This window comes from Anolis carolinensis, chromosome 2 (assembly GCF_035594765.1).
Source record: "Anolis carolinensis isolate JA03-04 chromosome 2, rAnoCar3.1.pri, whole genome shotgun sequence".
Classification (NCBI taxonomy): Eukaryota; Metazoa; Chordata; class Lepidosauria; order Squamata; family Dactyloidae; genus Anolis; species Anolis carolinensis.
The window spans coordinates 156,275,888-156,293,725 of NC_085842.1; the positions used below are offsets into that span (position 1 = coordinate 156,275,888).

The window sequence follows — 17,838 nt, forward strand, 5'->3', positions numbered from 1 at the left end:
TTGCCGAGGAAGGTGCGGTAGGCCCCTTCTTGTTTGCTTGCTTGCCTGCCGCTTGTACATCCGGGCGCTTCCAGCACCAGATGGGAAAGATCTCAGTGGCAATGGGGACTGCACTTTACTCTGTCCCAGGCCCACCGATGGCCCTTTCCCCTTGCCTTCTGCCCCAAGGGAAGAGAAGGGCAGCCCCTCGGCTCAATGGCTGCTGGCTCAATGGCCCCCTCCACTGCCTGGTGCCCCTCAGGTGCATCTACACGCAGGGTCCGAAGTAGTTGTCACCACTACTTAGTTTTAGCATTGAATCGCCTTCTGCAAGGCTATTCAATGCTAATCAAGGTGGCCAATTGCAACATTAGGAATTGTGGGAGTTAGTGGAAATAATAACCATGAAAATGAACAAAATCTGGCAACCAGTGTTAAAAAAAACTCTAAAATCAGGACAGTAAATAAAGAGCCACACTCAAAAACAATCAGGGACAGCTAACACCTCCCAACAAAGGATTCCCCCAGGCTGGACGCAGCCAGGCTTTGAAGCTGCAAGACTATTTAATGCTAATCAAGCATTAAAATAGAATTAAACCTACAAAGGAATCATTAAAACAAATTTAAAAGCTATGAAACATTACCCAACACAGATTAATGGTACAAGACATACAAGTGCAAACGAGAGATTTATTTTTATTTCATTAATACACATATCTATATCTTCCAACTCTATTCTGTTCTAGATACAACAAATTGAGAGATTGTTCTTCAACAAGAAGCCTATTATTTTTGCTATTTTCTCCATGGCGCTCTCCTTCCACTCTCACTGCATTTGGGGGGGGGGGGGGGACAAAAACTGTTTGCGCTTACACTTGAAAATTACCTAGGGCCAGCCCCAATGCCAATCTATAATGGGAATCTCAGCCAGTATTCTATAGTCATGTTGCTATATTACTGAAATGCAAAGCTACCGAAACAGCAATAAAAAGGAGGCACTTTACATATTATCAAGATCTGTGTGTTATCAATGTCTCAACAGACAAAAATATCTCTGCTGGTACAGCCCCTTATAAAATAAAAAGAGATACTAAAGTTCTCAAAGCTCCATGGCCAAAGTCCTCCTTGAAGGAGTGGAGAGTCTAACGGATAAGAGTTGCTCTCAGAGGTGGAAGAAATCATCCTGCGTGTAAGGACCTAGCTGTTCAGAATTAAGGTAAGATAATATGGGGTCTGGGATGGTGTGGGGTACAATCCCATTCAATGCCACAAGGGGGAACTGAGCTTCCTGGAATGATCTGGAGAACTGGATCAAGAGAAGTATGATAAAGTGTACAAAAGACTTAAACAACAATTGTAGTCAAGCCTATACAGGGGTGCCATCAACACATGGAAGGGACCACTAAGTATGCATTGTGGTTGCAACAGTGTTCATACTCAGGATTGGAGAGGAGAAAGAATTTGCTCTCCTTCTGGCTATAACTGTTTGCTTATAGCAAGAATGGGATTCCTGATCGCATCACAAACTAGTGTATCCTGTTCTTATTGAATATTGAGGTTTTTAAACAGAGGCTGGATGGCCATCTGTTGAGAGTGCTTTGATTGTATTTTCCTGCATGGCAGAATGGGATTAGGCTGGTTAGCCCTTATGGTCTCTTCCACCTCTATGATTTTATTACTTCCAGACATCTCCCCACCTTAAGAAATGTTTTGTCGGCTCTGGGTCAGAAAATAAGGATATAGCTTGCAACAGCCATTTTTAATTTTATCTCCTGGGGGAAAAAATCTGAAGAGGAAAGACCTATCACATCACCATGGCTCACAATCATCCTTGAGGAAGTAATAAATATTCCTTTTTTGTAATTTGTTCGTGTCCTCTGCATATATTCAAGAACTGGTTTCTCTCAATATTTTAAGGTTTTTGAGTCATAGCTTAAACTGTGGCTCAATATTTAGTGAAAAAGTCTCTATGTGTATTTTAATAGGCATAAACCTTTCCCTAAAATTTAAATTTTACTTTTTTCTGTAGTCACAGTGACAATGTGATCAATGCAGATGCAGGTTTTACCTGAAATATATTCTTAACAAATAAGACAGAAAGCAAGGGACCACAGGAAAAGTTATATCCCGGTTCCTGAATCCAGAAGATGATCTCTTCTTAAATGTTTCTCTAATGAGACATGACAGAGCTTACAGGAAGTTCGCCTGCATTGTGGGAAGGGCTTCTTCATAAATCATACCCTCAATGGCTTCTAAGTGTTTAGAAAGGGGGGGGGGGAGAGAAGTGTGGGATAAAGTTCTAAGTAATAGCTCAATGTAGAGTATTTTCTAAAGTCCCTTTTAAAATATCTATATCTTTTTTTATTCGTTGGAGTTTTATCTTATTCCATGTTTATTGCTGTCTGCATGGGAGATATCACATCCTATTAATGGTGATTGCTCTGATTTCTGAGGGGTAGAAAGAAATATGACTCCAAGGTCATTATTTAGCAGCAATGGTTCATGGGAGAATAGAGTTCAGAGTCCCCGGAGCTACAAGTGATTAAGGTTATTGCTTCTTCATGTCTCTCTCATTTATGTTATGGAATTCCCCCCCCCCCCCCCCCAAAAAATTACAGTCACTCTAACTTTGGGTCCCACTTACGGTGAACTGAAACAAATTAAGATAGATGTACTATTTCTAACCAGATGTCACTCATCTTATATCCTTCCTGCTTTGGATTCTTATCTGTTCCTTTATCTGTCCCCCTATGTACCGGCGCAAGCTCTTAGATCTTCTGGGGAAGCCCTCCTCTCACTACCACCACTATACCAAACATGGTTAGTGGGGGCGAGGGAGATGACCTTCTCGGCGGTGACACCCAGCCTTTGGCACACCCTCCCTAGAGAGATACAGTTCCTGGTGGTTCCAGCAGGCCCTTGAAAATGATTAGCCACAGACTCTACCCTGGCCACCAGTTAGGACCCTGCTTTGTACATTACCCACTTCCTCGGTCCTACAATACCTCGTTGCACTAGCCTAGCCCTCTCATAGCTGCTCAGCGGGCCTTGAGATTGAGTAGCCCAGGCCCTATCCCGGCCATCAGGTTGCATTTTACCCACCCCCCAGCTCTATGTTACTTCGTTCCACTAGTCCTAGCCCGGCCTCTCATGGTTGTCTAGGACCATCCTGGAAATTTGACCATTGGTACAGTAGAGTCTCACTTATCCAACACTCGCTTATCCAACGTTCTGGATTATCCAACGCATTTTTGTAGTCAATGTTTTCAATACATCGTGATATTTTGGTGCTAAATTCGTAAATACAGTAATTACTACATAGCATTACTGCGTATTGAACTACTTTTTCTGTCAAATTTATTGTAAAACAGGATGTTTTGGTGCTTAATTTGTAAAATCATAACCTAATTTGATGTTTAATAGGCTTTTCCTTAATCCCTCCTTATTATCCAACATATTCACTTATCCAACATTCTGCCGGCCCGTTTATGTTGGATAAGTGAGACTCTACTGTAGTTGAATTTTACCCAATGGAGTAGTACTGAAACTGGTTTTAATTCTAAATGACTATATTTGTTTTAATAGTAATTATGTTTATGTTTTTATTACGGTTGTGTTGTATGTTTTCTGTGTTGGTATTGAATGCTTCACCTATGTTAGAAACCACCCTGAGTCCCTTCAGGGAGATAGAGGAGTACAGTGTTCCCTCACTACAGTGGTTACCAAACTTATTTGGCCTACCGCCCCCTTGTCAGAAAAAATATTACTCAGCTCCCCCTGGATAGGAGGGGGTGGCTTAGAGGGGTGGGCGTGGCTCCTGCTCAAGAGAGCAGGGCTCAGCCTCTCCCCTAGTCCAAGATGCAGGTCTGGGAGGGGGTGGGGGTGGGGCCACAAATGGGCGGCCAGGACTGGGATGGGCGGAGTTACGAGCTCTGAGGCAGGGCTGAGCTTCTATCCCTGTCCTGCAGAGCTTGCCAGGACACAGGGGGTGAGGCTAGAGAAGGGGGAGGGGTTAGAGGAGGGGGCAGGGCGTCTTCCAAGTGCCTAACGGGGCTGAATCTCTATACCCCACCCCCATCTTCCAACAAGTGCCTCAGGGGAGGTATACAGAGGCTCAGCCCTGTCTCACGCTCTTGGAAAGAGCCCCCACCCCTAGCCCCACCCTTTAGCCCTAAAAGGCTTCTCAGGAGAGGTATAGATTCTCAGGCCTGTCTCGGGCTCTTGGGAAGAAGCCACGCCCACTCCTCTAACTCTGCCCCCTGTGTCCTAATAGGTGCCATCACCGCCCCCCTGGATCGCTGCAGCGCCCACCAGGGGGCAGTAGCACCCACTTTGGGAATCACTGCTTCACTACTTTGCAGATTCGCTGTTTTGTGGTTTTTCAATAAACTCTAAAAGACTATTATAAATCATAAAAATTACAATTTACAGCTGAAGGAAGGTAGGAAGGAGAAGCCAAAGGGAGAGAAAAGGAGCACAAGGGGCAACGGGAGGAGAAGGATTGGTTGATGAATAGTGTATAACTACTAAAATAATGTATAAATATTAAATTAAATATAGTGTCCCTACTTCGCGGATTTTCACTTATTGCGGGTGGTCCTGGAATCTAACCCTCAGGATAAGTGAGGAAACACTGTATACAAATAAAGTGTTGTTGTTGTTTTAGAGAAAGGAAATCTAAAAAATGTTGTGGATAAATAGTCAGTAAAATCATCAACTTAGAATGCCAAATCCAATAAATTAGATACATTTTCAAACGAAGAAACAACTCTGGCTCAATGAAATGAGGTAGAGAATACTGATACTCCAATAGCAGTTGTCACAGAATTAAACAACGTTGCTGCAAAAGAACGGCTCATTTCATATGATACTGGAGAGCAAGCCGATCTCATCCTCTGGCACAGTAAACAATTTCTCAATAAATCAATAAAGCAGCTGTAGATTAAAAATCTACGAACAATCAAGGAATCCTCTATTTCCCCCTGTGTAATATGATGATCACAAGAAAATAATGCATGTACTAAAAGTGACATCCAGTATTAGTGACAAGGGCCCCTGACAAAGCAGGAATTTAATTTGGTGGGAAGTTTTACCTTCAAGATTGTGATTATACAAATATTTATAAAACTTCATACTATTCAAAAAGGCTAGATCAGTACTCCTCAAGTTATCTGCTGTGGGTGGCTGGCAAAAATCCAGCATGACTAAAACTGGCACCATATTTGTCCATATTAATTACAGGTATTTCTTTCTTTCCTGGGAACTTACCAAGAGTGAAGCTATAATCTCAGTGACTGGCACCAATTCAGCGACTATCACTTTGAGTAGGATTGGGCTAGGCTACATCGATAAGAAATGGAGATCATTTACTCAAAACCCATAGATTAGGGCCTCTGATCGAATTAACTTTTGGCTTTGATTTTCCCTTTATAATATGTAAATTATTATTTTAAGTGTTGTTAAATATTTAATGATTCCATTCTTATGGTATTATAATCTGTAATTTAAAAAATTAAAAGCATTTTCTAAATAAATAAAATAAATAAAATGTTGAGCATAGTTTGAGTGAGGATCATCTTCATGAATGGTACTTTTCCCTTTCCTGATTCTTTGACAATCTAATCATATCACTGTCTCACACATGGCAGGGAAATATTCCCAATAATATGATCTGCAAGACTGGAATTGTAAATCTAACATGCACATATATTATTCAATAAAAATGAACGAATCTGTTTACAGTCAATGAAAACACTCAGCTCTCAATCAATGGGTTTTCTTCTTGGATCCTTGCTAAAAAGTACATTAGAAGAGCCCAGTGTTCCTCACAGTTGTTACTTCTTCCCTGCAGGTTATAGACATGTGGCTCTACCTGGCTGCCCTCTTGGGGTTTTACTTCCTCTGCCGATGGTACCGGGAAAAACAGACTGTGGAGAAACTAACAGAGAAATATGTCTTCATTACCGGCTGTGATTCTGGGTTTGGGTACCAGCTCGCCAGGCAGCTGGATGCTCGGGGTTTCCAGGTCTTGGCAGCTTGTCTCACCCAGAAAGGGGCAGAGCAACTGGAAAAGGTCACATCAGAGAGGCTGAAAACCATTCTCTTGGATGTCACCAGCACACAAAGTGTGGCTGCAGCAACTGAGTGGGTGAAAGGATGTGTTGGGAATAAAGGTACAGTAGTGGATTTTCTCCATTTTCCCCCTGAATCGAAAGCCCTTTGAAAACCTGTTTTTCTTTCTGGAACAGATAATGTGCAGGACAGAGTTATGTGGACACCAGCCCTCAGCTGTAAACCAGTGAATCCTGCCTCAAGAGCTCAGAGGCAGAGCTTTGCCAATGAACTGATGGAGAACTTCACCTTCATTTTTCCAACATCTCAATGTGGATTTTTTCCCTAATCTAACAGGCTCCATGCTGCACTACTGGAAATATGTCAATTGAAAACATTTTTATTTATTTATTTATTTACAATATTTATACTCCGCCCTTCTCACCCCGAAGGGGACTCAGGGCGGATCACATTGTGCAATACAAGGCAAACATTCAATGCCATATGAACATAGAGACAGAGGCACAGAGGCAATTTAACCTTCTCCGCCTTCCAGCTTCCTGAGGGTATGCTCGATTCCGGCCACAGGGAGAGCAGCTGCTTCATCATCCACTGTGATGCCGACTTCCTTATTCCTTTCCACACGCTGGTGGCAGTTTTATGGTGTCATAAATTTAGTTAAATTAGCCTCCCCACATAGTGGTACCTAAATTTCCTAGTTGATAGATGCAACTATCTTTCGGGTTGCTTAGGTCAACAATGAGCAGGGGCTATTTTTTATTTTAATTGTCGGGTGCTCACTCCAACAAGGGCTGGCCTCGAACTCATGACCTCAAGGTACTAACCAGCCTGCACCACAGCCCAGCTGTTTAATTCTTAAAGGTTTAGAACTTATAAGCAAACAGGCATATCATTATCCTTTTTGACTAACATGTACATAAATCTACAGCAAACTGAATTTGTATGAGCTTGTAGATCATGGCTAGATAATTTGGCTAAGTTGGAACAATCAGTAGATTGGTTTTCACCAATATATTCTTTCAGCCTCAGTATAGTTCTCTTCTTGGTGAAGTTTTAGTATTTTTAATTATATTTTGGTTAATTATTTAATTTTAAGTTCTTATTGACATTATTTAACTGTTTTTTATTTGTTTTGTTGTTTAGTATGACATTGAATGTTTACTGCTTTTGTTCCAGAAACCTCCCTGAGTCCTTCCGGGGAGATGGGGTGGGTTACAAATAAAATTTATTATTATTATTATTATTATTATTATTATTATTATTATTATTATGTCACATTTATGGTCCCATCATATGTAGAGATGGGAATAGCTTTTTAAGCTATTGTTTTAGTTTTCAGGAAGTAATAAGATGCTATGTGAGCAAAGGGGATTTATCTATGTGTTGACTCACCATTCAAAAAGTGATTCTATGAGTCAAATCCAGTTGGAACTCATTAATAATATTCATGCCAATGAGTCGTCCAAAAACTAGGTAATTGATAAAGATAAGATAAAAGATTACAATCCACATTGAAATGATGATCAAGTCTTTTTTACCCTATCTAATTATAGTTTGATACCACATTAACAAATATCATTATCATACAGCATTCTGGTATTTGTAGCTTGGAAAGGAGCTTGAGGTCTCTGGCAGATAATTCTAAATACACCATAAACTATAAGGATTCCACAGATTGAAGCTATAGCAGTTAAAGTAGTGTCAAGCTGCTGTAATGGTGTAGTGCAGTAGTTCTCAACTTGTGGGTCCCCAGGTGTTTTGACCTACAATTCCCGGACATCCCAGCCAGCTTACCAGCTGTTAGGATTTCTGGGAGTTGAAGGTCAAAACATCTGGGAACCCACAAGTTGAGAATCACCCGTGTAGTAGGAAATCAATGTTAATCTAACCCACACTTTCTCACTTGTAATATAAGTTGACATGTGTAGGCAACAATGAACTTAGCAGTGACTAGCAATTAAAGTTATTTAAGTTAAAGATTAAGCAGGCTGTTAGAAGTGCAAGATTATTTCCTGAAGTTCACAAGGCCCTGAGACCCTGAGACCCTGAGTCCATTCAGCCAGTGTTGAAAAGAAATTCTCTCTTCATGCAGGACTCTGGGGACTGGTAAATAATGCAGGCATAGCTGTACCTCAAGCCCCTAATGAATGGCTGACCAAGGAAGACTTTATGAAGGTGATAAATATCAACCTGTTTGGGGTTATTGATGTGACAGTGCATGCCCTACCTCTGTTGAGAAAAGCCAGAGGGAGGATTGTCAACATGTCCAGCGTGGCAGGAAGACTATCGTATTTTGGTGGAGGTTACTGCCTGTCCAAGTACGGTGTGGAAGCCTTCTCCGACTGTCTGAGGTAAAGAAGATCCCCAGCCTGGAAGCATTGTATGTGGCTTGGGTTTTCCTCCATCTAAATTTCAAATCACCGTGTGTTCTCTTGCACTGAATGATGCAGGATTGAGAAACTTTGTATCTTTCATTTGTAAATATTTTAAGAATGTGAACACCTCAGGAAAAGAAAAACAAAAAGCATTTTGAGTTGACCAAGGAGAGTGGGAAAACAACTGAGAAAAGTAAAAGTAAGATTGAAAAAACTGCAAAACAGAAACCCTTAAGTATCATATTCAGCATTCCTTCATGAATAGGTGGTAGCCCAATATTTCCCATCCTGTTCACGCTCTACCCAATGCCCTGTTGCCGGATGAAGTTTCAGAAATGTTGTGTTAGCTGTCATCTTATGCATGTTCATTCTTAGTACTTAAGCCCCACTGAGAGTTGTAATGGGACTTCTGTGTAAGTGCCTTCAAATTGCCTGCTGACCTATGGCAGTCCCATAATTTCATTGGGTTTTCTTAGGCAACAAATGTTCTGAGGTGGCTTTGCAATTTCCACCTCAGATATATAATATACAAAGCACTTCCTCAAAGAAAAGTTATTCCCATATGTGAGCTGGAATTGATGATCTTTTCCTTCTTATTTATTCAGGCGAGAGCTCCGTCCCTTTGGGGTTCACGTCAGTATTATAGAGCCTGGTGGTTTTGCTACGCCCATTCAGAACAATATTGTAGAGGCCTTCCAAGCAGCATGGAGCCAGGTGCCTTCTGACACCAAAGAAGCCTATGGGCAGCAATACATGGAGACCTGTGAGTAAAAAATTACATCAAAGATTCTTCAGTTGTGCTAAAGGTGGCCAGTTGTTTCATTGCTTTTGAGAGGTGAATTTCTCCTAACTACTCTTTGCAGGAGATACTCTAATGGGGGCTGTCCAAGGTGATTAACTTCTTTGGGGCATATGGTTTGACACCTTGGGTAGTTCCCATAAAACCAGGAGTAAATTCCATAAACCTCAGTATGGATTCATTTCCCAAAAGCATCAAAGCCAGTGGGGTGGCACCTCAGGTGTGTTCATGTCTCCCAGAAGTAAAAAATAAAAAGAGAGCCTCTTACTAAAATGTCATTCTTAGAGTATCATGGATATTTTCACAGGCTATGCAAACCTCACCGACCTGCTTAGGGTCCTGCTTAATGGTTTGGATTAGGTGATATTCCAGTTCATTTTCATTTAGACACATCTGACTCAATGTTGAAATCACATCAAACTGTGGCTATCTGTATATTTGCACCTGCCACTGACTGGTACTGGGAAGCACAAACACCATAAGGGTTTGTGCTTGCTTTTTTCCTCAAACCATTGTGTAAAATTTACAGATCTGATGCCCTTCAAGTGGAAATTCATTGCAGACTTGTAGAGCCACAGAGTCTGTATAAGCCACATTTAAACTATAGCTTTGATATATTCAAAGTAAGATGTGTACATGTGCCTTCAAGTCGCCTATTAACTTATGATAATCTCACAAATGTCAAAGGGTTCTTAAACAAGGGATACCCAGATGTGGTTTTGCCTTCCTTTCCTTTAAAACATTTTTGACATCAACAAGGAGCCAAGAAAAGAGGCCAAGCAGGAGGAAATTTACTGACTGTACATATCCAATGTATTTCCTCTTTGCCTTCTCTTTAACTCAAGTACTATGTTTGGAAAGTGTTGGTGAAATTCTTGTTCTGATGAATAACGAAAATCTATCTTTCCTATCTCTCCTCCCTCTTTTCTTCCTCCTGGAGTCTTCCTTCAATGATGCTATTTTCAAATATTTAGGAAATATATTATCTGGATTTTTTGAACTATTTTTTGATGCTGCTCCAAATGACTTCACATGGATGTAATCCAGACCCAGTCTAGGTCAGACCTAATCTTGCACTATTTCATTCCTTCCTCTTTTACACATGCAGGTTGCAAATTGCTCCGGGATCGCTCAAAGAGAGCCAACAACAACAACTGCCTGGTCACCGACAGCATAGAACATGCCTTGACGTCCCGCTACCCTCACACTCGCTACTCTATAGGCCGAGACGCAAAATTCTTCCACCTTCCTATGTCTTATTTGCCAACAGCTGTGTCAGATTTTGTGCTGGCTCGCTTTATGCCAAAGCCAGCACAGGCAATATAATCAATTTTGTCTAAAATGCATTCCAAATAAGTCATTAAATCAAGCAGGTGGGACATAACCGCCAGTTAATATTTTTTTAACCCGAATGAGATGCTGTTGTCCTTAGTTATGACCATTTATTTGTCAGTCATAATAAGGTACTTGCTGCATTTTTATCAAAAGTCTAAAATACTGTTTTAGCTCATTATGACATAATTGTCTGCATAGAGAGACAAGATAGAAAAACAGTCCTGAATTCAATTTGCAGTTCCAGTCACTTGGGTCAATTGTTGAACAATGAGTCAACACAGATACACATTTTATTAATTCAATTGCCCTACTCTACTTGTGGCTACTAACAGAATTAAGGCTCAGGAAATATCTGGAAAACCAAACATCACAACTGGACAGATACCAATCAATCTGGGTTCTTCATAAGAAGTGGTTCCCAAGTGCCATAATGGATATAATACAACGTAAAAAACAACATCCTCCAAACAAAATGCCAGACAAAACTATTGTGATCTCTCAGTGCTGACTCCAGTTTTCAAAAAACCATTTTGACTTCCCAAGTGTTGCAAGCCAAGTGAGAAATTTATTGTAGTTTAGTAATTTGATGTTATACACAGATAAAACTCAATAAATAACACTATGTAACATGATTTTTGTTCCTGGGTTATAAATGTCATTTCCCAAATGGTTCTATCATAAAAAACATGGGAAAAGTTTATTAAATGTGCTCCAGGATATCCTGCAGCACATTTTGCTATAGTTTTTCATTGAATATCTGATAAGAGTTTCAACCAATTCAACATAGTTTGTGGCAGCCACAAAAATGAAGTTTCTGGAGTATAACAACTACTTTTGAAGTAAGTACCACACAATTAAATATAAATAACACTTTCAAACCAGGAACAGAAAATATTTCAAATTCTGTAATTTATTGTAGCATTATAGAATTTAAAGCACTTCCCACGGATTGTCAGATGTTGATGTATAGCCTTTAGGCTTTGCATTATGAAGCATTGACAAATTTAGGTGTTGTTTGTATACTCTGTAAAGCATTACATATCATGTTATGGTTGAGCCTTCGGGCTCCGGTAATAGAAGAAGGGGTCATAAGACTCCTCGAGAGTCAGACTCTTTCGAGGAGCGTGAAAGAAAACGGCTCCGGGATTTGTTTACAGACCCGACAGATGAGGACTCATTTGAGGGTTTTTCTGAGGGTTTGGAGGAAGAGATGGCCAGCTCGGAGGAGGACGACATGGAATGGACTCGTGTGAGAAAGGATTTGGGTGTTGGGGAAACAGGCAATGAAAGCATGGGAGGTGATTGGCGGGTTGCAGGATCAGACCCATGGTCTGGCTGGAGGGATGGAGCGGGATCCACAGCTGGGGATGCTGTGGGGCGTAGTCAAAGGTGCTTAAGCTCTGATGAGGATGATGATGTTGGGGCACCTGGAATTGGGATGGCAGCTGACAGCGATGATGAGCTTGAACTGGGATAAATTGGGGTTTGGGACCAATGTCTAATTGCGTTGGGCAAGGTAATCTGGACGGACGCTTGGGCTTTTGTTGGGGAACTTCCTGAAGACGGGTGTGATTCGTTACTGGATACGTAAGTTTACCAAGGACACTGGGCATCGACGGCGGGAGGAACTGTGCGGGGTTTTTCTCTGTGCAACTTGTGTTTAATCTCGATAGCTTGGACCTCCGTCGTCTTTTTGACAGGCAATATCTACTCGCACTGGATTGACGCTGGACTGACTGACTTCGATTCCGGATTATCCCTTCTGCTGGCTATCGGTGAGACCTTTGGATTTCTAGACGACTACGCTTGGCTATTGACCTCTGGACCGGATTGGGACCCTGCTGACTGCCGTTACCCTGACTGCTGTGCCTGGACCTGGATATCGTTGGCCGCTGAACCTTAAACTGAATCCTGACTACAACCACGCTTTTCGTTCGCTGCAGGAAGGAATAAACAAGCCTGGTTTATTATCCTGCTGTTTCTGAGTAGCAGAGAGGAATCTGCTACCAGTCTGTTGTTTACATTCTGACTCCTGTTGATCCTCTTTTGTTTGCATTGTTTGCCAGGCTGAAGTAAGCACTTTTGATTTAATCCGGATTATACTTCTGTTTAACCCGGTTTATCCCTTTGAACCGTTTAAGCTCAAACTGAGCTGTTTTTTGTTACTTATCACACTGAAGTCAAGTGTTTGCCCTGTTCTTTGTTTCCTACGGGCGTTTTTAGTTCTGTAACCTCAATAAACTGAGTTTTGTTTTACTCGCTGGCGTTCTGTCTGTGACATATCATGATGTTGTACAAATGTGAAGTCCAATATGGGGCTGTGTTCTATGAAGTGCTATAAACAGGCACGGAACATATTAGATAGCTCATGGTAAGTCGTTTTTTAGATGTAGTGATGGAATAAGTGTGAAATATGGAAGTCCTTCATCATTGACTGACGGCCACTGCTGATTGTATGCTTAATAGTTGCTATCAATAAAATGACTTGTACTTTCAAAAAATAAGAACGTAGTTTTCTTTCACATAAACTTTGTAAACCTTGCTGCTAACACCCAGGCTCTAGACCCAATAATATGCCTTTCAAAACATGTTGTAATTAGAAAAGAACGTAACAGATAAATGTTTGTCTTATTTAACTTTTTTCCAACAAACATATGTGCTACTAAAATAAGGTTTCCAAGATTTGCTGGTGGAATCAATGTAAAGCAGTAGGGACCTTTGTAGATGCACAGTGGCTGCCATCCAACCTCTTCTCGGTGTGGCACAGGTTTCTCAATGCACAGAGGCATTGTACTAGCACTACCCAATCCTCAGGCAGAATGGCAACATTGAGCAATACATATCAATGACCGTGTTATTGTGCCATGTGCCACTCAACATGCAGCCAATGTGCAGTGTATGCAATATTGCTGTATGCACAATACCACTTCTGCTGTTGCCAGTAGAAGGTAACTGTTGTACCATGGCAATAATTAGATTCAGATGCAACTCAGGCAGGCATATCTAATCTCACTAATAAGGCACCCGCCAATATGTGTCTGAACTGTAGTCTACTGAGGTGTTTAGTTCTTATATCACATGCTATCACATATTTGCTTGTCCTAAATGATGTTGACTGTTGCAGATTTTATTACTCGTGGATCTGATTAAAATGTTATGTCTACAAATCTCTACTCTCCCAGTGTTACTCAATTATTACCTGTCTCTTTTTTTAAATATCATGTCAGAAGCGATTTGAGAACATACTGTAAGTCACTTCTGGTGTGGGAGAATTTGCCATCTACAGAGACGTTGCCCAGGGGACGCCTGGATATGTTACCATCCTGCTGGGAGGCTTCACTCATGTCCCTGCAAGCTAGAGCTGACAGACAGGAGCTCACCTAGTCTCGCAGATTCAAACTGGCAACCTTCAAGTCAGCAACCCAATCTACAGGTCAGCAGTCCAGCCAGCATAAGGGTTTAATCTACAAGAGGGATCCATTGCAAAAGGAAAGAAGAACTGGCATATGACACTGCTTCCTGTGTTGCATTCATATCAATGAGGGGAAGCCAGGCGGTGGATGCTTCCTCCCGCATAGGGTAGGGCCCAGCATAAGTCGGGCGATGCGGGATGTGGGGCGAAATGTTTCCACACTGGGCACTGCCGGATTTACCACGATCCATGGCGATTCCGGTGGCACATATGATGAGGTCCTTAGATTGCTTAATCCCTTCATGAGAGATGTATATCAAGCTCCAGGAAAGCTGTCAAGAAATATTTCAAACCTTCACGATTTACCAATTACTGAGATGATGTTAAGGATTGTATTGTTTTAATGAAGATAGAAATCCACCTCTTTCTCATTGGGTAGGCAACATATAAGTTTAACACATACATTTAAATCAACAAAGAAACTTTTGTTCAGGAAATCTGTTGGAAACTCAGCAATTCATCTCTAAAAACTTTATGGATATGTACTTCTCAAAACAAATGCACAGAGGACAGAAAGAGACTCAGTCTAATATGGGACACAACATTCTTCCATCTCTTTCAATGACTTTGCAGGATTTGTTTATCGTGTCAGAAGAGGACCGAGGGTACAAGTTTTAATGTATTTGTAAACACAAACAAAGTTTTAAAAACTTGGCATTATATTAAATGTCCTTTGACCAGTAGCTGGCCACTTGGAGTGTCTCTGGTGTTTCTGCAAGAAGGTCCTCCATTGTGCATGTGGCAGGGCTCAGGCTGCATTGTCTTAGGTGGTCTGTGGTTGGCTCTTCACACTCGCATGTTATGTCCTGCACTTTGTAGCCCCATTTCTTAAGGTTGGCTCTGCATCTCGTGGTGCCAGACCTCGTGGAAGGTCTGTTCAGCGCCTTCCAAGTCGCCCAGTTTTCTGTGTCCTAGGAGGGAGTCTCTCATCTGGTGTCAGCTACTGATTGGGTTTTAGCCTGCCACTTTTGGACTCTCGCTTGCTGATGAGTTCCTGCAAGTATCTCTGTAAATCTTAGAAAACTATTTCTTGATTTAAGGTGTTGGCATGCTGACTTTGCAAGATAATTGTTGCCATAAAAATAATGTCTTCAGAAACTTACTACAGCAAAGATTTGCTGAGGTTTTGCCTTCTTCCTCTTTCCTAATTCTCCAGTTCGTTGGTGTAATGACTTTGCTATTTAACTTCTAACATATCTAAAAAGCTGACCTTTCATCCTCCCTGCTCCATGAAAGCTGAAATCAGATAGGAATTGCCACATCTCAGATTTCTTTTTGCTACCTGTTAAAACCTTGCGCCTGTGGCAGTAGGCAACAGTACTATGCACTTTTAGCCTTGTCTCTTTGCCCTACTCCAGGCAAGGGCAAACTTCAGCCCTTCAGGTGTTTTGGACTTCAACTCCCAGAAATCCTAATAGCTGGTAAGCTGGCTGGGATTTCTGGGAGTTGAAATCCCAAACACTTGGTGGGCCGAAGTTTGCCCATGTCTGGAGTAGGGCAAAGAGAACAAGGCTAAATGTTTGCCCATGCTTACTGACTCTCTTTCACAATTTATGCACAGGGTTGGTCCAACATGTGGTCAGCACACATTCCACTGGCATGTAATCCGGATGGAAGAATGTGGGCAAACTGACCAGCCCAGTGCTTGCTTCACTCCTTACTCTGGAGTCACACTGGCTCCCTGTTCAGAAGGGCTTTGACTTTGTTTAAACTTTGATGCCTCATCTCTCCTTGCCTGTTATTTTGCTGTTTGATTCTTGCAATAGTTTGAAAGTATAGATAATTTCAAGTGTTTGAATATTAAGATAAAGATAGAGGTTTTCCCGACATTAAGAAAGCTGAAGAGCGGGCATTGTCCATAGACACCTCCAAGGTCATGTGGCCGGCATGACTGCATGAAGCACTGTTTGAATATTATTTTCTGTTAATTGCTTATATAAAATAGCTTGTTGTCCTATTGTTAGTTATCATTTGAGAAACGCCCTCTTCAAATACTTTAATCTTGTCATCTTGACTTTAGTTACTTACCATTATCTATCCAGGTTTTCATCCTACAAGCATCCGACCTACATCCGACTCCAAGGCACCCAGTTATCAACAGCCCTTCTCAGGTTTTACATACTTCCTTGACTGAGATCTTCCCTGATGTATATTCCTGTCTTCCTACCACCTCCTCTTTACCAAGTATTCTGATCTTTTCTAATTAATCATGTTTTAACATATGTCTAAAGTTAGTTCAGTCATTCTGACTTTAAGGAGAGTCTTGGACTGATTTGATTTAGGAACTTTTACTTTCAATGCTGCAAAAATTCCATTTTTTATTATTTCCTGAATTTTCTACCAGCAAAAACGGATAAGAGATAATAATAATAATAATAATAATAATAATAATAATAATAATAATAATTTTATTTTTGTACCCCGCCTCCATCTCCCCGGAGGGACTCGGGGCAGCTTACAAATACAAAAACGAAAGTACAATAACATCAAGTACCGAACAACATGCAAATGAAAATTAAAAAACATAAAATAAAATAACAACCATTAATAAAGCACAAGTTAAAATACAGTAATAAAATCATAAAAATGAACTGGGCAAAAGTGCCCTAAGTGAGACTTTTAAACATGGTGGAAGTTAAAGTGCTATAAGATCATGGGGGAGAACCTTAAAAAGGGGGTGAGCAAGTTGAAGGGGAGGGGAGAAATAAACATTGAATATTCTGACAATTCCACTCAAGATGGTTTAGAACTGAAAATGATCAAACTTCTCAATTCATTTACTTAATTCTTCCCTAGCCATATTATCACCAGTACATCTATTTAAACTTTTCTTTCTCTATAGCCACTATACCAGACATTATTCCTTTATGAATAAAAATCTGCCAACATTTCAATGTTTTTCCTTTGTTATGTATGTATACATAAAAATGTGAAATTATCGTTTGTAAGAGGAATTGCTATATTTTGAAAATGACATTTGTATGTAACAACAATAAAACATATGAACATATTCCCTCTAAGATATGCTGAATTTTAAGTCACAAAACGAGTCATACACGTCAGTCTTGAGGCTAGCTAAATGAATAGACAGCAAGCAAAAATATGCAAACAATCTGGATTCTTGGGGCAGTGAGGGATATGCTAATATATATTGCTTTACCAATATGCAAAGATGTCAAATCTTCCTTCACAAACAGTATGCAATGGAAATCCTTGGGAGTAGCCATTCTACTCTTTCTTGGGTGCATAGAGAGGAAATAAGGAAGCCTTTTATACTTTTTCAAAGCCTGTGAAAGGGGTCCATTTCCTTTCCCATGAAATTGTGACAACACACAGCTCTCCAGACCAAGGTAAGAGACTATGGACCACAGAACAATGGTGGCAGAAGTTGGGGCTCAGGTTCACCTAGAGCAGTGCTTCTCAACCAGGGTCCCCAGATGTTTTTGGCCTACAACTCCCAGGAATCAACCAGATTACCAGCTGTTAGGATTTCTGGGAGTTGAAGGCCAAAAATATCAGGGGACTCCAGGTTGAGAAGCACTGACCTAGAAGCAAGAGTTAGGTGTCTGAGCCCTCTGAGATGATCTGGCACAATTGGACCACTGGGTTTCTTCTGTAGCTGAGCCTCCTCAAGAAGGGTCAATCACAAGTGTACAAAATCCTATTATATCTGAGCCTGCTCAACAGGAGGTAAATAACTCCGGAAAAAATAGCCAGTTCTAGTAGACATGTGCTTATAAACTGTTCATACTCAAGAACAACTTGATGATTTTTTTAATCGTGTCAGAAGCAACTTGAGAACATAC

At 40.9% G+C, this 17,838-nt stretch overlaps 1 protein-coding gene across 1 annotated transcript; it reads left to right on the forward strand.

Annotated features, from left to right (window-relative positions):
* Positions 1-5,610: 5,610 nt before the first annotated feature.
* Positions 5,611-10,551, forward strand: LOC100564569 (17-beta-hydroxysteroid dehydrogenase type 6-like). The gene is made up of 4 exons (XM_003216962.3): positions 5,611-6,152; positions 8,144-8,402; positions 9,032-9,189; positions 10,334-10,551. The coding sequence occupies exons 1-4, from the start codon at positions 5,840-5,842 to the stop codon at positions 10,549-10,551; spliced, it is 948 nt and encodes a 315-aa protein (XP_003217010.1). The 5' UTR covers positions 5,611-5,839.
* The last annotated feature ends 7,287 nt before the right edge of the window (positions 10,552-17,838 follow it).

Bases quoted from the DNA above. Each gene is read 5' to 3' on its own strand.
- LOC100564569 (XM_003216962.3), top strand. From the start codon at position 5,840: ATGTGGCTCTACCTGGCTGCCCTCTTGGGGTTTTACTTCCTCTGCCGA. The intron at 6,153-8,143 runs GTACAGTAGTGG...CTCTTCATGCAG, and splicing joins AGGATGTGTTGGGAATAAAG to GACTCTGGGGACTGGTAAAT. The intron at 8,403-9,031 runs GTAAAGAAGATC...TTATTTATTCAG, and splicing joins GCCTTCTCCGACTGTCTGAG to GCGAGAGCTCCGTCCCTTTG.